At 42.9% G+C, this 21,695-nt stretch overlaps 1 protein-coding gene across 1 annotated transcript; it reads left to right on the forward strand.

Moving 5' to 3' along the window:
• The first annotated feature begins 1,726 nt into the window (after positions 1-1,726).
• Positions 1,727-19,936, forward strand: Pdcl2 (phosducin like 2). The gene is made up of 5 exons (XM_004665389.2): positions 1,727-1,847; positions 2,910-3,000; positions 10,990-11,133; positions 15,260-15,468; positions 19,785-19,936. The coding sequence occupies exons 1-5, from the start codon at positions 1,817-1,819 to the stop codon at positions 19,934-19,936; spliced, it is 627 nt and encodes a 208-aa protein (XP_004665446.1). The 5' UTR covers positions 1,727-1,816.
• Positions 19,937-21,695: the final 1,759 nt, after the last annotated feature.

Here is a 21,695-nt window from a genome sequence, read left to right on the forward strand (position 1 = left end):
TCATTTATTTATTTATTTATTTGAGAGAGAGAGAAAAAATCACACCAGGCCTCTAGCCACTGCAAATGAACTCCAGACATATGCACCGCCAGTGTGCACGTGGCTTACGTGGGTACTGGGGAATAGAACCTGGGTCCTTAGATTTTCGCAGGTAAACACCTTAACCGCTCCAGCCCAGCCCGGGGCAGTGAGTTTTTAAGATGGGGTCCGGGAACCTCCAGTCTGTCCCCTTTGAGAATCTGATGAGAGTTCTGGTCCCAAGCTGCAGGAAAAATGCACACACACACACACACACACACACACAATTGTGTATGCAACTGGGAACTTGGGCTTTGGTTTCCCTTTAAAATCTAAGCAAATAACAGCCTATGGGCTCCAGGTTAAGAACTCCCCAGAAGGATCCAAAGATGTTCTGGGGTCCCTGTGCTGCAGGACCCAAAGACACCTCCAGACGCGGCCTCGGGATTGCCTGGCAGCCAGCGGGCGGGGCTCGTGCCCAAGAACCCCGTTCTCCCTCGCTGCTCCCAAGAGGCGTTGGAAACCGCCAGCCTGAAGCAGGCCTTCCTTCGCCCAGCCTGGGGGAGCCTTCAGGTCTCCGCCCCCACTGAGGGGGCAGCAGAACACCATGCAGGTGATGGGCGTGGCCTGGCGAGTGGCGCACCTGGTGGGGTAACCAGCTGAGCCCCAGGTGGGGCATCAGTGGAGAGGGCAGACCTGGAAGGTTGGGCTCAAACTTTTGTACTTGATGTGAAAGTTTTGGGGGCATCTTGATCCAGTTTTAAGAGGAACCTAAATGTGCCCTAGGAAAAGTGCCATTTTTCAACATTCAAGACTTCAGTGTGAAGCTGGGAGAATTTAATTATCCTCTCCGGCTATGCCAAAAAAGTAAATTAATTGATGATAGATGATAGATACATGACAGAGAAATAGATTAGATAAATAGATGATAGATAGATAGGGCTGGAGAGATGACTTAGCGGTTAAGGCGCTTGCCTGCAAAGCCAAAGGACTCGGGTTCTATTCCCCGCGACCCATGTAAGCCAGATGCACAAGGGGGAGCATGCATCTGGAGTTCGTTTACAGTGGCTAGAAGCCCCAACGCACCCATTATCTCTCTCCCTCTCTCTCTCTCTCTCTCTCTTCCTCTTTCCCTCTCTCTCCCTCTCTCTCTCTCTCTCTCCCTCTTTCCCTCTCTCAAATAAATAAATAAAAAATTTAAAGAAGATAGATAGATGGATGATAGGAAGGAAAGGAAGGAGGAAATGAAGGAAGAAAGGGAGGGAGGGAATAAGGGAGGGAGGAAGGAAGGAAAGAGTAGAAAATATGAGAGGAACTAGTTGGGAAAGCAGGATTAGAGAAGGTAATGGGAGAAGAGTATAATTTAAATATATTATATGCATGTAGAAGATCATCAATAAAATAAATAAAAAGGAAACAAACGAACAAAAGAGAAACTTGAACTAATAAAAGATTCCCAGTTTCTTCTAAGGTTAAAATGTCATAGTCCCATGAAGCTCTACACCACAAACAGAAACTAGTTCACCTGCAAGTCTTAAACAGAGAAGAGACCACATCACACTCGGGTTTTGTATGGATTGCTTTTGCCCACTGTAATTAATCATCAGGAAATTTTCCATGACTTATAAATTTAACCTTCTTAATATTTGATGTATGCATTTCAAATTGATTTTTTCACAGCTATGGCAATAGATTTTTTTTTTTGTAGGATCCAAATGAAGATACAGAATGGAATGAAATTTTAAGAGATTTTGGCATTCTTCCTCCAAAAGAAGAGCCCAGAGATGAGATTGAAGAAATGGTTTTACGTTTACAGAAAGAAGCGATGGGTATAGCTATGCATTTGGTGGGCTGATTGATGGGGAAGATCATAGGTAGTAAAAATGTACTTTATGAATAGTTATTAGACATCACTTATTATAAATCCCTCCTATTCATTCAGAAATGGGATATTGGTCAGAAGTGTCTAGTGTACATTTTGAAAATTACATGTTACTTAATAAGAAAGCTGAAATACAGCCAGGTGTGGTGGTGCACACCTTTAATCCCAGCACTTGGGAAGCAGAGATAGGAGGATCGCCATGAGTTCAAGGCCAGCCTAAGAATACAGAGTGAATTCCAGGTCAGCCTGGAAGCTGATATATAACCTAGTGAGAGTTCTCCTACCATATCCCTCTAGCTTGCGATTACTTTCTACTTTGCTCATCCTATGTAGTTGGTTTTTTTTTTTTTTTTATAAGCTCTCCAAAGGACCTGGAGGGAAACCGAAACTCACAGGATCTAATTGCTTCTCTTGCCTACTTTTGCATGTAGCTGGTCAGTTCTGTGAAGGAGGAGTTATAAAACTTTAATATGGGGCTAAGAAAATGGCTTAGCAGTTAAGGCATTAGCCTGCAAAGCCAAAGGACCCTGGTTTGATTCCCCAGGACCTACATAAGCCAGATGCACAAGGGGCACATACATCTGGAGTTTGTTTGCAGTGGCTGGAAGCCCTGGCATGCCCATTCTCTCTTTCTCTCTGCCTCTTCCTCTCTCTATCTCTCAAATGAATAAAGAAAATATTAAAAAACCACTTTAATATGATAGGGTGTGGTGACGCACACCTTTAATCCCAGCACTTTGGAGGCAGAGGTAGGCAGATCACTGTGAGTTCGAGGCCATCCTGAGACTACAGGGTGAATTCCAGGTCAGCCTGGACTAGAGTGAGATCCTACCTTGAAAAATCAAAAAAAAGAAAAACTTTAATATGACAGTTTTCATAATCCATAAACTATTTTCCTGACTGCTAGAGATTTGTTTAAAGACATTACAGATATCCATCTGGTTTTCTCTAGATGCTGACTGCAAAAATAATGTTTAAGCGATCTCACAATCTACACTTTACGTTTTAGTTAAACCATATGAAAAGATGACCCTGGCGCAGCTGAAAGAAGGTGAAGACGAATTTGATGAGGAAGACATCAAAGCTCTTGAGACATATAGGTACCATGTTGGGGTGTTCAGTGTGCTATGATAACTCGGCTGATTTATTGAGGATCTCTTCTGTGTAATGACTTGCTTACAAGGTGCCATTCTTGCCTTTTGACAGCCTGAGTGTGATGAGTTCATCTTGCTTGGAGTTTGTTGAATATACTGGATTTTTAGATTAACGTCATCAATTCACTTTGGGAAGTTTTCAGCCACTGTTTTTGAAAATAGCCTTTTCTTGCATCTTTCTCTGTGCCTGCTGCTTTTGGGATTCCCACAGTCTGTGCTTTGACCTGCTTGCTAGTATCCTGCCGGCCTCTTGAGCTCTGTTCATTTTTGTGTATTCCTCTCAATGATAGCAAGAATCCTGTTTGAATTTGCTGTTTCTGTCTTTTGTTTGCTCCAGTCTGTGAAGCTCTCTGGGATAGTTTTCATTTCAGTTAACTTACTCTTTAGTTCCTCCAAAGTGATTTTACTCACACCACTTGTAATATGAAATGTGGAGGATATTTTCCCCCACACCAATCGGTTGTACCAGCTGGATACTCCGACATTCAACGTAATTCTAACTACCCGAGTTAGAAAAGCTCTCACGTTGAGAGATCACTTCATACCTCCCATGGTGACCATAATACAAAACATAGGCACTAGCAAAAGCATTGGCATGAATGTGGAGGAACTTGGATACTTGTCATAGCTGATAAGCATCACAAAAGTGCAGCCACTTGAAAAGGGCTCATCCTCAAAAAGCTAAACAGAGCCAGCCAGGCGTGGTGGCACACACTTTTAATCCCAGCACTTGGTAGACAGAAGAAGGAGGACTCCCATGAGTTTGAGGCCAGCCTGAAACTACATAGTGAATTCCAGGTCAGGCTAGAGCAAGACCCTACCTCAAAAAGCAATAAAATAAACAGAATTCTACTTTTAGTTAAATAAGCAATTCTAGTTGTAGGCACAAACCCAAGAGAATTAAAGATAGAAACTACATGTGGGAATACTCATGAACATTTCATACACACATATACACACAGGCTGTAGGAAAAGCCTGAAAGCCATCACCTAATGAGTATCTCTCAGCTCTTTTCTCATTGCTAGGGAAGCAGCTTTTGGAAGAAAAAGGGTGGTGTAATTGGGCTTACAGTTCCAGAGCATAGAGTCCATCATGGCGGGAAATGTACGGCACAAGCAGAAAACCAGGGTCACATCATCACATGAGCAGGGAGCAAGTAGAAAGAACAGCCCTGGGCCAGGCTGCACCGCCATAAGGCCCACACCTGCAGGGATACACCTCCTCTAGCAAGGCTCTGTGGCCTTCCTGAATAGCACCACTCACTGGGGACTGAGTATTCAAACATAACATGTCACATTTCAGCCGCCAAAGTGGATCACCAAACTTGGCAGACGTATACAGTAGGCTACTACATGGCCATAAAACGAAATGAGCTATTGACACAGATGAGCTTTCCCTTCATGGGAAGGAGAAGAAAAGCCGTCACAAAAGCCATGTAAACAGAAAAGCATGTTGTATGAGCAAGTAGGGAGTAACTGCAAATGAAGTGTTCTTTTTTTTTTTTTTTTTTTTACAAGATTTATTTGTAGTGATCAAGATTGGGGGAGGGGGGCTTTTGGGGTTTTGGTTTTGGTTTTGGTTTTTCAAGGTAGGGTCTCGCTCTGGCTCAGGCTGACCTGGAATTCGCTCTGTATTCTCAGGGTTAGCTCTGTATTCTCAGGGTGGCCTCAAACTCACGGTGATCCTCCTACCTCTGTCTCCCGAGTGCTGGGATTAAAGGCGTGTGCCACACCTGGCTCAAGATGTTTTTTTAAAATATTGTATTGATTCATTTATTTGAGAGAGAGAGACAGACAAACAGACAGACACAGAGAGTGAGTATGGGCATACCAGGACCTCCTGCCAGTGCAAATGAATTCCAGATGCATCTGGCTTTACATGGGTTCTGGGGAATCAAACCCAGGCCATTAATTAGGCTTTGCAAGCAAGTGCTTTTAACCAATGAACCATCTCTCCAGCCCTCAAGATTTTTTTTGTTTTGTTTTTTCGAGGTAGGGTCTCACTCTAGCCCAGGCTGACCTGAAATTCACTCTGTAGTCTCAGGGTGGCCTCGAACTCACAGTGATCCTCCTTCCTCTGCCTCCCAAGTGCTGGGATTAAAGGCGTGCACCACCACGCCCGGCTAAGATTTTTTTTTTTTCTTTAACTACATCATGGAGATAGTTCCTCAGCTTTTGATCCATCTCCTACAGATCTCTCGCAGTTCTTTTCCAGGGAGTGACTATGGTCTGGGCATGTCTCGTTAAGGGCTACGTCATCTTAGAATGCTTCCTCGCCTTCCACGTGAATCAGGGAACAGGGTGGGAGACCAACAGGACACCTATGGAATGAGTCACAGGCAGGGATCAATGGCTTTGCCGTTCTCTTTGGTTACAATCTACCTATAGAGGAAGCTGGCAAGTGTGGTCCTTCTGGAAGCCCCAGAAGAGGAACCTATGATGATACTTTGGTTCTAATCAGGCCTCAGGACAAGATAAAGCAATGAAAACTATCATATGTTTAAAAAAAGGTGGAGGGGGACTGGAGAGATGGCTTAGCAGTTAAGGCACATGCCTGTGAAACCTAAGGACCCAGGTTCGATTCTCCAGGTCCCCCTAAGCCAGATGCACATGGTGGCACAAGTGTCTGGAGTTTGTTTGCAGTGGCTAGAGGCCCTGGTATGCCCATTCTTTCTCTCTCCTTCTCTTTTTCTCTCTCCCTCTTTCTCTCTCTGTCTCTAATAAATAAAAATAAAAAATCTTTGTATAAAAACAAAACAAAAGATGAGCTGAAGAGATGGCTCAGCAGTTAAAGGTGCTTGCTTGCAAGTCTGATGAGCTGAGCTCAATTCTCTAGTATCCATGTAAAGACAGATGTACAAAGTGGCGCATGAATCTGGAGTTTGTTTGCAGTAGCAAGATCTCCTGGTATGCCCATTCTCTCTCTCTCCTCTCCAATAAATATTTAAAAACAAAGAAACAAATAGGTATGAAAGAAAAAGTCAGTTAAATCCTGAAGCTAAAAACTAAAAAGGATGAAGAAAAATCTGTATGTGCCCATGATCCTATCTGCAGTATGGTTCTTTTGTTTTGTTTTGTTTTTCAAGGTAGGGTCTCACTCTGGCCCAGGCTAACCAGGAATTCACTATGTAATCTCACTGTGGCCTCGAACTCACGGTGATCCACCTAACCTCTGCCTCCCAAGTGCTGAGATTAAAGGTGTGTGCCACCACGCCCAGCTTGCAGTATGTTTTTTGGGTAAATCTACTAAATTACCTCCCCCATGTCGCGCTTTCTCTTGTAGGTTACAGGATGACAGAGGCTAAAACCCTAACCCAACTTTCCTTAGATTGTATCACAGCAAAGATAATGAGTGTGAGGTCGGGCCTGCTGAACACACTCACGGGGTATTTGGATTCAGGGCTAAATGGATTGGGAAAGAAGTGGTAACAGCCCCAAGCATCCGCTCAGCTGGTCCTAACCTAGGATTTGCATCATCACTATGGAGCCCCTGCTCAGTCAGCCAGCAGCTTCCCTTCCTTCCTCGAGCTGTTGCTAGGGAGATAGGACGCTAGAATCAACCGTGGCTGCTGCGCCTTCCTGAGTCTAAGGGGAACTGAGTAGGAGGACCAACAGCTCCAGATCGCCCAGTTTCTGGAAAGCCTTGGCAGACCAGTTTTGCAGTGCTGTTCAGGGAGTCATTCCTGGTTGCCCAGTCGAGAGCCCACTGCCTCCGCCTTTCCAGTGAGCTTCCAAAGCATTTAATCCCGCAGATTAAGTTCCTTTCTGCTTAAAATAGCCAAAGGCCTTTCTGTATGTGTAAGTGAATCATATCTGATACGATTGTTAGCTGGAAAAAGAAATGCAGGTCCTTGAACACTATGTGACTTCCTGGTGGCAAGACTAACTCATGTGCTTTCCTTCCTCCCCAGCCCAACTGCAGTGAAATAGCAATTAGGAGGAGAGGGGAGGATGAGGAGAGAGTCTTAGAAGAATTGAAGGAGTTACGCCCTCAGGGGGTATGGGATATCTTTGAAACAAGAGCTTAAGAACACATTGAGATTTGTGAATGATTAGACTAGAGAGATCAAATTGAAAGCTAGAGAGATGGCTTAGCGGTTAAGGCACTTGCTTGCCATGCCTAAGGACCCAGGTTCGATTCTCCAGGTCCCACTTAAGCCAGATGCACATGGTGGTGCATGCGTCTAGAGTTCGTTTGCAGTGGTTGGAGGCCCTGTTTTGTCCAGTCTCTCTCTCACTCTCTCTAATAAATAAATAAAAGTAAAAATCTAAAACAAAGAAAGAAATCGCCAGGCATGGTGGCGCATGCCTTTAATCCCAGCACTTGGGAGGCAGAAGTAGGTGGATCGCCGTGAGTTCGAGGCCACCCTGAGACTACATAGTGAGAGTGAGACCCTACCACAAAAAAACAACAAAAAAAAAAGGAAGGAAGGAAAGAAGGAAAAAATCAAATTGACATAAGTTAGGACAGGTAGCAGGACTTTAGCCTAGACTGTGGCCCTGCATCATTATTCTCTTCAGGTTTTATTTCGCTTGGATTTGTTGTTCTGTAAAGTGAGAGTTTTTACCCGACATGCTCTTAAGCAGGTGAAACGAGGCCAGAGTGTTCTAAAGTGTACCGAGGATTTTTTGTTTGTTTTCACTCAAGTATGATCAGGAGCGGATTTCCACGAAAGGCCAGTTCGCTTACAGTTTCCAAGAGGGGGTGGGGGGGGGTGGAGAGGGGTCACAGGGAGAAGACTGGAATGGGTCAGGAGCGGGACAGCGCAGGGCACCCGGAGGACCAGCCTGCGCTGCGGGAGATTCTGTGACGAAGGTCACGCAAGGCAGGGGAAGGAGGTTGGCTGGAAGGAATCGTTTTGGTGGGTTCTGGGCTACAGGGGACATGGCTGGCTTGGGATGACTTGGGCAGTGGCTCAACCTGCTGAAGCAGAGTGACATGGAGGTGCAGGCCTCCAGTCCCAGACACTTCGGAGGCTGAGGTGGAGGACGGATTGCCTGAGCCCAGGAGTTCGAAACCAGCCTGGACAAGAACGTCACACGACCTTGTCTCAAGGGCCCTCGGTGGAGTGGGGCAGGGAGGAGGGGAATGATGGTGGCACCAACGCTTGATGTAGCCATACAAAGTTTCAACTTGATAGAAAATAGTAATAATGATAATAATGATCATGATAATAACTAAGACAAGAAAACGGGATTGAGGGAATGCTCGCTGGTGGGCTTGCTTTTGAGGAATGTGCAGAATTAATTACTCCAAGGATGGGGACTTCCCTAGGGGTTCAGCCAGGTCCTGAACACATGAACATCGAGAGTACAGGAAATAAGATTCAGTCAATGCATGGAGAAGGGTGGGGACAGAAGTAGCCCAAGCAAGCTTAAGAGATACAAAATCGGTAAAAATAAATAAATAAAATAAACAAAGATCTTAAAGACAGAAATGATTATAGTTTAGTTTCATCAGGTTCCATTTGGCATGCACTGTCATGTAAAGTGCTTTTACTTGATGTTTCTAACATGTGAAATGAGGCCAGAGGGTCCTAACATGAAAGTATCTCAGGCTGGGCGTAGTGGCTTTAATCCCAGCACTCAGGGGGTAGAGGTGGAAGGATCACCATGAGTTTGAGACCACCCTGTGACTACATAGTGAATTCCAGGTCAGCCTGAACTAGAGCAAGACCCTACCTGGAAAAAAAAAAAAAAAGTATTTCATTTGACTTATTTTTTAAATTATTTTTTTATTTTTATTTGAGAGAGAGAGGGAGAGGGAGAATAGACGCATCAGGGCCTCCAGCCACTGCAAAGGAACTCCAGACACATGAGCCCCCTTGTGCATCTGGCTTATGTGGGTCCTGAGAGTCAAACCTGGGACCTTTGGCTTTGCCAGTAAGTAACCATTAAGCTATCTCTGCAGCCCAATTTGACTTATTTATTTATTTGCTTGCTTATTTTGGTGTCATTAAGGATTGAGCCCAGGGCTCCTGTATTTTAGACAAACGCTCTATCATGGAGCTGTATCCTTGGCTTAATTATTTGGCTTCATCCATCTAAACCTTCAACAGCTTAATCATCTAAGAATGTAATTTTGGGCTAGAGGGATGGCTTACCGGTTAAGGGTTTGCCTGCAGAGCCAAAGGACCCAGGTTCAATTCAAAAGGACCCACATTAGCCAGATGCACAAGGGGGGGGCGCACACATCTGGAGTTCGTCTGCAGTGGCTGGAGGCCCTGGCGTGCCTATTCTCTCTCTCTCTCTCTCTCTCTCTCTCTCTCTCTCTCTCTCTCTCTTTCTCTCCCTCCCTCTTTCTCTGTCAAATAAATAAATAATATATTTTTTTAAAGAATGTAATTTTGAGAGTTGTTCAAAAAGGTTTAATGTTCTATGTGGATGAATAAATAATAAACAAAAATGCATCAACTTCTCCCTGGGTGCCAGATACTGTGTTGAGAAATTTACATGTTGTGTTGGCTAATTTTCTCATCGCTGACAAAATATCTGACAAAGCAACTTAAAGAAGGAGAGGCTGATTTTGGCTCACAGTTGAAGGGACCAGTCTGTCACGGCAGGGAAGGTGTGGTGGCTTGTCTCCCTGTATCCATAGTCACACAAAACACAAAGGTGGGTGCTGGGACTCCACTAGGTATGCCACTTTTCTTCCCTCCAGGACCCCAGCCCATGGAATGTGTCACCCACATTCAGGACAGGTTCTCCCCTCATTCAGACCTCTCTGGAAATGCCTTCACCTAGATACTCAGAGGCAGACCTTCCAGGTGATTCCAAATGCAGTCAAATTGACAATGAAGATTAACACCACTCATGTATTATTTCATTGAATCCCCAGCAATTCATGCAAGCAGGTATTATTATCTCTCCCAAATAACTTAGGAAAACTCAAAATTAGAAAAATTAAATAGCTTGCCCAAGTACATGCTATTACTTAGGACTGGAACTAGCATTTAAAACTTTTTTGAGTTTCACTTTAGGGTTCAAATTCTTTTTTTTTAATTTATTTGCAAGCAGAGAGAGGAGAAATAGACAGAAAGAATGGACATGCCAGGGTCTCCAACCACTGCAAACATACTCCAGATGCATGCACCACTCTGTACATCTGGTTTTATGTGGCTACAGGCGAATCAAACCCAGATAGTTAGCCTCTGTAGGCAAGCGCCTTGACCGCTGAGCTATCTCTCCAGCCCTCAAACACCTAATCTCTCTCCTTTGCTAACTCTACCTATAATGCATTTATGTTTATATAGTCATTTTAAATGTTCACAAAGGCATTGCATTATGTATTGCCTTGTCATGTTATAAACACGAGGATAGTTACAGTACTGGCTTTATAAAGGTTTTGCAAGAAATAAATTTGTTAATGTGCTTAAATTAGTGCCTAGCAACATACTTGGCACTCAATAATATCTTAAATATTAGTAGTCCTGGTATTTAACCAGAGAAGTATTTAACCAGTGTGTAAAAGTTTGCTGGCCTAATGCCTAAATAACCTAGTCTTAAATAAAAATAAATTCAAAAAACAGTACTAAACGTCTATTCATGATAGTACAAATTCCCATATAAAAAGAGAAATTGACATTGTAAAATTGTTACTGGCTACTATCATTTAAAGTGTCTATGTAGGCTGGAGAGATGGCTTAGAGGTTAAGGCGCTTGCCTGCAAAGCCAAAGGACCCAGGTCCAATTCCCTAAGCCAGATGCATAAGGTGGTGGGTGCATCTATAGTTCATTTACAGTGGCTGGAGGCCCAAGCATGCCCAGTCTCTCTCTATCTGCCTCTTTCTGTCTCCCAAATAAGTAAATAAAGATAAAATATTATAAAAAATAAAGTGTATATGTATAGCTATTATATCCATTGTTAAATTATTACTGGATGCTGAATAATCTTAAAATATGACAATTTTATATAAATTTATTTGTTTTGATTAGAGAAAAGCGGTTACAAGAGTGGAAAGCACTTATAAAGAAACAAAAGTTTGGAGAATTAAGAGAAATTTCTGGAAATCAGTATGTGAATGAAGTCACCAATGCAGAAAAAGATTTGTGGGTTATAATTCATCTGTACAGAACAAGGTAATTACCACAGCATTTCAAAACTGTTGATGTCCTATGTTTTAAGAGACATTTCTGGTTTTAGGTTCCATAATGCCTATGACATAGAATATTTAAGAAAAAGAAATATGTATTTTACACATAATACATCTGCAGAGTTTTTGATAGTCATTGGCTTAGGGATTAAATTAAGTATTTTTAAATATTTTCATTTCTAATTTGAAGGACTTCACATTTGGTAGAAAAATTAGCACTCCTTGGTAGTTAGTTAAAACTTTCATTATGAATAATTTCAGAACAACAGAAAAGCTGAGAGAATAAGAAAACAAGGAGCTGAGAGATGACTTAGCAGTAAGGCCTGTGAAGTCTAAGGGCCCAGGTTTGATTTCCCCAGAACCCAAGTAAGCCAGACGCACATAATGGCACATGTGACTGGAGTTTGTTTGCCGTGGCTAGAGACTCTGGCATGCCCAATTCTCCTTCTCTCTCTTTCCTTCTTTTTCTCTCAAATAAATATATTCTTTTAAATAGAAGAGACTAATGGAAAAGAAGGGATTCAGTGGAGGTTGAGCAGGCATGGAAAAGCAATAGAAGATAATGGGAGGGTATTATGATCAAAATATATTATATACATGTTTGAAAATTATAAACAAAAGGTTTTCCTGGGTTTTTTTGTTTGTTTGTTTGTTTTTGTTTCTGTGTTTGTTTTGTCTTGTCTTGTTTTTTGTTTTTTGAGATAGGGTCTCACTCTAGCTCAGATTGACCTGGAATTCACTATGTAGTCTCAGTCTGGCCTGCAACTCATGACCATCCTCCTACCTCTGCCTCCCAAGGCCTGGGATTAAAGGTGTGTGCCACCACGCCTGGCTCAAGAAAATTGTTTTATTTTATTTTTTTAAGTTGAGTTGGCCAGAGCTGGCCAGGCGTGGTGGCACACACCTTTAATACCAGCACTCCTAGAGTCTGGAGGCTGAGGTAGAAAGATCCATGAGTTGGAAGCCAGCGTGGGGTTATGGAACTGAGTTCTAAGTCAGCCTGGCTAGAATGAGGGGGAGGGTTCAAAAAAGAAACAAACCAAAACAGATTGCTGTTTAAGAACTGATCATTAACAGTCATCTGCCCTTTGTGATAGGGAGACAGAGAAGCAGAGAGATTTTCTTGAACGTTCTCAGTTATTTTCAGCTCAAAATAATCATTATGCCAGAATGATGTATTTTAGGATGTCATTGTTTTATTAACAACTTCCATAATTGTAAACAATATCCCATGGTAATTCCCTTCCTCCCCCCACTTTCCCCTTTGAAACTCCACTCTCATCATATCTCCTCCCCCTCTCAATCAGTCTCTTTTATTTTAATGTCATCATCTTTTCCTCCAATTATGATGGTCTTGTGTAGGTAGTGTCAGGCACTGTGAGGTCATGGATATCCAGGCCATTTTGTGTCTGGAGAAGCACGTTTTAAGGAATCCTACCCTTCCTTTGGCTCTTACATTCTTTTCCTCTTCCACAACGGACCCTGAAACTTGGAAGGTATGATAGAGATATTTCAGTGTTGAGCACTCTTCTGTCACTTCTCAACACCATGGTGCCTTCTGAGTCATAGGATGTCTTTTTGTTTTGCTCTATTTCTTTGGTTTTTCGAGGTAGGGTCTCACTCTAGCTCAGGCTGACCTGGAATTCACTATGTAGTCTCAGGGCGGCCTCAAACTCATGGTGATCTTCCTACCTTTGCCTCCCGGGTGCTGGGATTAAAGGCATGTGCCACCATGCCCAGCTCATAGGATGTCATTTTTAAAAAATTCTTTTAGATTTATTTTATTTACTTGAAAGAAAGAGAGGCAGATAGAGAGAATGAGCACACCAGGGCGTTCAGCACCTGCAAATGAACTCCAGACACATGCTCCACCTTGTGCATCTGGCTCACGTGGGTCCTGGTTAATTAAACTTGGGTCGTTTGGCTTCTCAGGCAAACGTTTTAACCACTAAGCAATCTCTCCAGCCTGGGATGTCATTTTTGTTAAACAAAAATATGTTTGGGGGCTAGAGAGATGGCTTGGCGGGTAAGGAGCTTGCCTGAGAAGCCTCAGGACCCATGTCCAATCTCTCTCAAGATCCCACTTAGCCAGAAGCACAAAGATGACAGAAGGAGGAAGTCAGCGAGGCTAAAAGGAAGTTACTAGAAAGCGATACCAAAAGAGAGCATTTCAAGAGTAGAGGTGGGTAAAACACAGGAGACTATATTTTGTTGTTTGTTTGGATTTTTTGTTTGTTTCTTTCTTTTTTGTACCCTCCGCCTCATTCTAGCCAGGCTGACCTAGAATTCACTCTGTAGCCCCACAGTGGCTTCCAATTTAGGGATTCTCTTACCTCAGCCTCCCAAGTGCTGGGATTAAAGGTGTGAGCCACCACAAACAGCTGAAGGGTTTTGTTGTTTTTTTCCTCTGGTTGCGACTTCTAGGAAAGGAAATGGTTATTGTGGGCTGGGGAGACGGCTCAGAGATTAAAGCGCTTACTTGCAAAGCCTGATGACCTGTGTTCATTTCCCCAGCGCCCATGTAAAGCCAGATGCACAAAGGGGCTCATGTGTCTGGAGTTTTTTTACAGTGGCAGGAGGCCCTGACGAACCCATTCTCCCTCCCTGCCTCTCTCAAATAAATATTAAAAGAAAGCCGGGCATGGTGGCACACAGCTTTAATCCCAGCACTTGGGAGGCAGAGGTAGGAGGATCTCCAGGAGTTTGAGGCCAGCCTGAGAATACAAAGTGAATTCCAGGTCAGCCTGTGCTAGAGCAAGACCCTAACTCAAAATAAATAAATAAATAAATAAAAGAAAGCTTTATTAGAAGGGACACAGTTTCAAAGGATGTTTTGTTTGTTTGTTTGTTTTTTACCTAAGATTCATGAGCTTCAGTGTGTTTACATGAAGTGGAGAAAGGAAAAGGAATAGGAGAATAGGAACAGCAATGCCATTGGAAGGAATGTGGAATTAAATCGAGGGGTGGCATGGTGGTTTGATTCAGGTGTCCCCCATAAACTTAGGTGTTTTGAATGCTAGTCTCCCCAGCTGATGGCAATTGGAAATTAAAGCCTCCTGGAGGCGGTGTATTGTTGGGGGCGGGATTGTGGGTGTTATAGCTAGTGTACCTTTGCCAGTGTTTGGCACACTCTCCTGTTCCCCTTGTCCACCTGATGTTGGCCAGGGGGTGATGTCCACCTTCTGCTCATGCCATCATTTTCCCTGCCATCATGGAGCTTCCCTTGGAGTCTATCAGTAAAATAAAGCCCCCTTTTTTTTTTCTTCCCCAAGAGCTGCTCTTGGTCAGGTGATTTCTATCAGCAATGAACACCTGACTGCAACATGCGTGTTATTCCTAAAACTCTTTGGTAGATTGGGAGGCTAGGATGATATGAAGAACGGATGTCATGGGAGTTCGGTGATTAAGCAGAAAGAATTGGATTTGGGTCATGCTTCCAATCAATTTTAAACTTTTGATGAGAAATAATTGTGGATAGAGGGGGCTAGGACGTGTCCTGGAGTTGGACTCCCAAGTCTGTGGGTAAAGTTCCACAGAGTCTACGAAGTCCAGGAGGTCTGAAGTGAGGAGCTCCGGTTGCGATTTCATTAAGTGAAACCAATCTGACAAGAGCGGCAGCCACACAGCAATACAGGTTCCCTACGTGTGACCTGGTTTTCACTGGTTTGTGTTCCGCTGTTCTTCCAAGTTAAACTAAAATCATGCTAAAGTGAATGTAGTTTACCGAAGCTGGGCGTAGAATTCCCATGGTAGCAACTTCATTCCTAAGCAAAAGTGGGATTTCTAGTAAAATGCAGAGGATTCTGATACAGTTCATCTTTGTTAAAGGTTAACCGTAGACAGCACTCGGGAGGCAGAGGTAGGAGGATTGCCGTGAGTTCAAGGCCACCCTGAGACTCCATAGTAAATTCCAGGTCAGCCTGGGCTAGAGTGAGACTCTACCTCAAAAAACCAAAAAAAAAAAAAAAAAAAAAAGAAAGAAAGAATATACATTAATTTTAAAGAATTAAAGATGTATTCTTGCTAAGGGGAGGTTTCACTTTTTTATTAGTCTAAGATGAGTCATCTGGGTTTTTAAAAAAATATATTGTGTGCACTGTTTCTTTTTTTAGCATCCCAATGTGTTTGCTGGTTAACCAACATCTTAGTCTCCTAGCAAGAAAGTTTCCGGAAACGAAATTTGTTAAAGCCATCGTGAATAGCTGCATTCAACACTACCATGACAATTGTTTACCAACAATTTTTGTTTATAAAAATGGTCAGATAGAAGGGCAATTCATTGGAGTTATAGAATGTGGCGGGATAAATCTCAAACTAGAAGGTAAATGATATTATTTTTTAATGTTTATAAAAAATAGCAGATGAAAAGTTCCATAGATTAACAAATATGAAAGTTTATTTTCTTGAAACAAGGTTGGGTTTTTTTTTTTTTTCCTTGCTTCTGGTCCCCCTTTTTGAATGCCTCCAGATCAACATTCCCACAGTAATACCCTTATCCTAACACCCTTTGCTTAAAACTTTTAATGGTTTCTTGTCTGAAATACCCTCAAATTTCAGAATCTTGTACTTTAGAATCTAGTGTGCCTCTCCAAGTCCATTTCTTAGTGTTTTCTAGAGTCTCCTTTGACCAGGCTGGTCTTCAGTCAGTGCTCCGATACATTCGTCACCCATTTGGGCTCTTGCAGCTTGTCATATACTCTTCTGTTTTTACCCGGCACCCCCCACCTTCTTTATCCTGTGCTCCTCATCTCTGTTTATCCTGTTGAATAACCCTGGACTGACTGATAATCCACCTCCTCCACTGACCTGTAGCACATATCTCCTGTGCCACATCTAAGATGTCACCCCGGGCTTGCTGGTCATTCCTGCAAGTATTGTCTCTCTACCAAGTGCACAGGCCAAGTTTATTTTTCTTTTCACAGGACAGCTCTATGTTTTTACCTTATTTATTGTTTTTTTTCCACTTCCTAAACTATTCATTGTAGTTTTTAATTAATTAATTAATTTATTTATTTATTTTTAAACTTTTTATTTATTTATTTGAGAGCGACAGACACAGAGAGAAAGACAGATAGAGGGAGAGAGAGAGAATGGGCACGCCAGGGCTTCCAGCCTCTGCAAACGAACTCCAGACGCGTGCGCCCCCTTGTGCATCTGGCTAACGTGGGACCTGGGGAACCGAGCCTCGAACCGGGGTCCTTAGGCTTCACAGGCAAGCGTTTAACCGCTAAGCCACCTCTCCAGCCCTTAATTTATTTTTTAATATTTTTATTTATTTGAGAGAGCGACAGAGAGAAAGAGGAAGACAGAAAGAGACTGGATATGGGTATGCCAGGGACTTCTGCTCCCATAAATGAACTTGACACATGTGCCACATTGTGCATCTGGCTTTACGTGTGTATGGGGAATCAAACCAGGGCCATCAGGCTTTGAAGCAAGTGCCACTGAGCAATTTCTCCAGCCTCTCATTTCTTTATTTTAAAATTGTATTCATTTTGGGGGGCTGGAGAGATGGCTTAGCGGTTAAGCGCTTGCCTGTGAAGTGTAAAGACCCCGGTTTGAGGCTCGGTTCCCCAGGACCAGTTAGCCAGATGCACAGGGCGGCGCATGCGTCTGGAGTTCGTTTCCAGTGGCAGGAGACCCTGACACGCCCATTCTCTCTCTGTCTGTCGCTCTCAAATAAATAAACCAATGAAAAATTTTATTTGTTTTTTGCAATTAGAAAGTGAATATGGGTGTGCCAGGGCCTAATGTCACTGCAAAAAAAATTTCAAATACACGCACCACATCGTGAGTCTGTCTATATGTGGGTACTGGGGAATCAAATCCAGGTGTTGCAAATAAGCACCTTTAACCGTGGAACCATCTTACCAGTCCTTGAAACTGCTTTAACCTTTAATGAAACTGAAATCTTTTAATAATACCATCATGTCTCACCTATCATAAGTGGCTATTTTCAATAGCTGTTCTTTAACTTTGCCAATCCCCTGAAACCATTTTTGGCTTTCCTAAGAGTAGAATAGCTGTCACAGACTCTCTCCCCTCTCCTTTCCTCCCCTCTGAGTCTTGGTTTAGAACTTTTTTGTTTGTTTGTTTGTTTTTCGAGGGGTCTCACTCTGGCTCAGGCTGACCTGGAATTCACTATGTAGTCTCAGGGTGGCCTCGAACTCTCGGTGATCCTCCTACCTCTGCCTCCCGGGTGCTGGGATTAAAGGTGTGCACCACCATGCCCAGCTCAATTGGTTTAGAACTTTATAGCTAAAAATAATTCTTATGGATACACGGGCTGGAGAGATGGCTTAATGGTTAAGGTGCTTGTCTGCAAAGCCTAAGGACCGAAAACCTAAGGACCTTGATTCATCAAGACCCACATAAGCCAGATGCACAAGGTGGCACTTGCGTCTGGAGTTTGTTCATTTACAGTGGATGGAGGCCCTGGCACTCCACCATAGGCTTTTGATTAGGTTTTCAGTACCAAGCAAGTGTTCCCTCCCATAGAGTGAGCCTCCAGTGCAATTAGAGAGCAGTTCACTTCCTCAATAACAGTTGCTATTATGCCCATTGGCTTGCTTGGCCTGGCAGGGCAAACTTGAGTCTTGCGTTGTTCACAGTTTTCACCTCTGATGGCTTTTGTCTCCCATAAGGCTGCATGCAGTGCAGCTTTTTCCAGCTTTCTGTCAGCCGGTCTATAGGGATGAGGGCTTTTGTTGTTGTTGTTGTTGTTTGTTTAATTTACTTGCAAGCAGACAGAGACAGTAAGAAGAGAGAGGGGCAGAGAATAGATGCACCAGGGCCTCCAGCCACTGCACATGAACTCCAAATGCATGTGCCCACTGTGTGTATCTAGTTTTTCGTGGGTACTGTGGAATCAAACCCAGGTTGTTAAGCTTTTTAGGCAAGCGCTTTATCTGCTGGGCCGTATCTCCAGATTTAATAAAATAATAGATTTGTAGGCATAATACAGTATGAGATATCAACTTATTTTTGGTTATTGGCATGTTCAGTTTCTGTTTCTTAGATGTATTTTGGTAATTCATATGTTTCACAAATAAATTCTCCCACTAATTTTTAAAAATGTATTGGAGCTGGGCATGGTGGTGTATGACTTTTGTACCAGCACTTGGGAGGCAGAGATAGGTAGATTGCCATGAGTCAGAGGCTACCCTGAGAATACAGAGTGAATTCCAGGTCAGCCTGGGCTAGAGTAAGACCCTACCTTGAAACCTCCCCCGCAAAAAAAAAAGTATTGTGTATGTCTCTTCATAATCATCTCATGGCTTTTAAACTATTTTGAAAGTTTTAGTCTTTTTTTTTTTGTTCTTTCAGAATGTTTTTCTTTTTTTATTGACAACTTCTGTAATTGTAAACAATATCCCATAATTCCCTCCCTCCCCCACTTTTCTCTTTGAAACTCCACTGTCCATCATATCCCCTCCCCCTCTCAATCAGACTCTCTTTTATTTTGATGTCATCATCTTTTCCTCCTATTACGATGGTCTTGTGTAGGTAGTGTCAGACACTGTGAGGTCATGGATATCCAGGCCATTTTGTGTCTGGAGGAGCACGTTGTAAGGAGTCCTACCCTTCCTTTGGCTCTTACATTCTTTCCACCACCTCTTCCACAATGGACCCTGAGCCTTGGAAGGTGTGATAGAGATATTTCAGGGCTGAGCACTCCTCTGTCACTTCTTAGCACCATGATGCCTTCTGAGTCATCCCAAGGTCACTGCCGTCTGAAAAGAGAAGGTTCTCTGACCATAAGTGAGAGCACCATTAATATATGGGTATGAACATTAAGAAAAATGCTTACTAGGCAATTTGGTGACCACAGTATATACATTTAGCCAGACAGCAGCAGACGTTACACCCCTAGGGCTCATGACTACCCCTGTTGTAGGTTTGCAGTATCAGAGATGTATTCCCTCCCATGGAGCAGGCCTCCAGTCAAATTAGAGGGCAGTTGGTTTCCCCCATAACACACATGCCACTATTGTACCTTTGGCTCATTTGGCCTGCCTGGCCAAATCTAAGGCTTGCAGTGTCCACTGTTGAGTACTTTCACTGGCGATTTCTCTCTGTCCCATTGAACTGCATGCAGTGTGGATTTTTCCAGCTTTCTATCAGCTGGTCTACATGGAGGAGGTTTTCAGCTCAGCACCAGCAGGATTTCTCAGTGATCTTGCAGCCAAAGTATGTGGAGTCTTCAGCAATAGGGTCTTACCATGTATTCCTGATGGGAAACTAAGGATCTCAGCAATGGCCTGTAATGTTTTGAGGGCTTCAGAGACCTCCCTGGCCAACAACTCACTGGAAAGTATCCTACCCCTGGCACTGAAAATTTTCTAGTAGCAAGGTACTACACCTAGTTTTTTTCTAGGTTCTTGATTTGAACTAATGACCTTCTTATTTTCAGTCATTTTTAAATAAAAATTCTCAACCTTTTCTTTGTTTAAGTATGACTTGGCTATATCCAATCCATATTCTGATATTGTAACACTCTATCACAGACTTTTAAATATATTCTATTTCCACATTAATTTTACCAGTCAACTTCTCAGTCATGTAAATGAGAAATTCCTCTTCATTTCATGAGATTTTTTTTTATCTGATTTAACGATGGGTTGTTATATATTGCAGAACTTGAATGGAAGCTATCAGAAGTTGGAGCCATACAGACTGATTTGGAGGAGAACCCTAAAAAAGGCATTCCAGATGTGATGATCTCCTCAATTAGAAACACTTCGATCCACGACAGTGATAGCTCCAACAGTGACAATGAGACCAAATAGAACTGCTTAATAAATAGCTCTAAAGGACATATAATAAGTGGTGAATTCAGTATTGCCTTTAACCAGAGGTCAGAAAATTTGTGTAGAGCCATATCTCTAGCCCTAAATAGTTGTAAGTTAGGAAATTCCTGAGAAGCCCCATTAATAGTTAAATTACAGATTCAAACAGTATGACATGTATGTTTCTAAATCCTGAGAAGATGAGAAAATTATATTGTGGTATTTACTGATGTTTTAATCCTAATCACAGAAGAATTCATCATGAAAAAAAAAAAGCCTACAGTAATTACAATACTGCAAAAAGCTTGCAGGTACCTTATCTTGGAATAATAATTAATAAAGAACATCCATTATACAGAGGCGAATCCAGTATATAACAGCTCAGTAGCAGTTTTATCTTTGGGGTGGGTGTGTATGTGAGTGTGTGTGTATCCTGTGCAGACATGTGTGATCCATGGGATGTATGTGGAGGTCAGGGGACAATTTTGGGTGTTGACATTCGCCTTCCACCTCATTTGTAATGGGATTTCTCTCCTGTTCTCCCTGTTGTCCACTGCTGATTGCCTTGTAAGACTCTGAGCTCCTCTCCCTTCCTCCTATTCACTATCAGTGTGCTGGGATTACAGAAGCCCGCCATGGCTCCTGACTATTTATAGAGGTCTGGGACTTGAACTCTGCTACTCAAGTTTGGATGTTAAGTGGGTTTTGGCGGGGGGGGGGGCAGGGTTGAGGTAGGGTCTCACTGTAGCTCAGGCTAACCTGGAATTCACTATGTAGTCTCAGGGTGGCCTCGAACTCATGGCAATCCTCCTACTTCTGCCTCCCAAGTGCTGGGATTAAAGGTGTGCACCACCATGCCCCGCAGTAAGTGTTTTATCTATAGATCCATCTCTGCCACTCCATAGTAGCAGGTTTCATTTTTTCTACTTGATTTCTATTGATGACCCATAATACTAATTATGGTTAATTGTAAGACCATCCCAGCTATTTAAATGCTTAGTTTATAAAAGTAAATTAGTGAGGGTTTGGGGAAATGGCTTAGTCTGCGAAGGTGCTTACTGTGTAAGCATAAGGGCCTATGTTTGGATCTTCAGCTCCCATGTAAAATGCCAGGGAGGTATGGTGGCCCACTCGTGATCTCTGCACTTGGGACATGGAGACAGGGTATTGCCCAAGGCAAGCTGGCTAGCCAGACTAGCCAAATCAGTGACCTCTGGGTTCAAATGAGAGATTCTATCTTAGTAAAGAAAGTGGAGGGCTGGAGATATGGCTTAGTGGTTAAGGCACTTGCCAGCAAAGCCAAAGGACCCAGGTTTGATTTCCCAGTACCCACATAAAGCCAGATGCACAAGGTGGTGCATGCATCTGGAGTTCCTTTGCAGTGGTTGGAGGCCCTGACATACCCAATCATTCATTCTTTCTCTCTCTCTCAAATAAATAAAATATTTTAAAAGAAGGTTTAGGCCAGGCGTGGTAGTGCACGTCTTTAATCCCAGCACTTGGGAGGCAGAGGTAGAAGGATTGCCATGAGTTTGAGGCCACCCTGAGACTCCACAGTGAATTCCAGGTCAGCCTGGGCTAGAGTGAGACCCTACCTCTAAAAACCAAAAATAAAAAATAAAAAAAAGAAGGTGGAAAGCAATTGAAGAAGACACCAGATAACAACCTCTGTCCTCCACACACTCACACATACTCACATCCATGTATGCTCACACATGTGAACACATATACACACATGCATAACACAAGCACATATGTA

The sequence above is a fragment of the Jaculus jaculus genome, chromosome 11 (assembly GCF_020740685.1).
Source record: "Jaculus jaculus isolate mJacJac1 chromosome 11, mJacJac1.mat.Y.cur, whole genome shotgun sequence".
Taxonomy (NCBI): Eukaryota; Metazoa; Chordata; class Mammalia; order Rodentia; family Dipodidae; genus Jaculus; species Jaculus jaculus.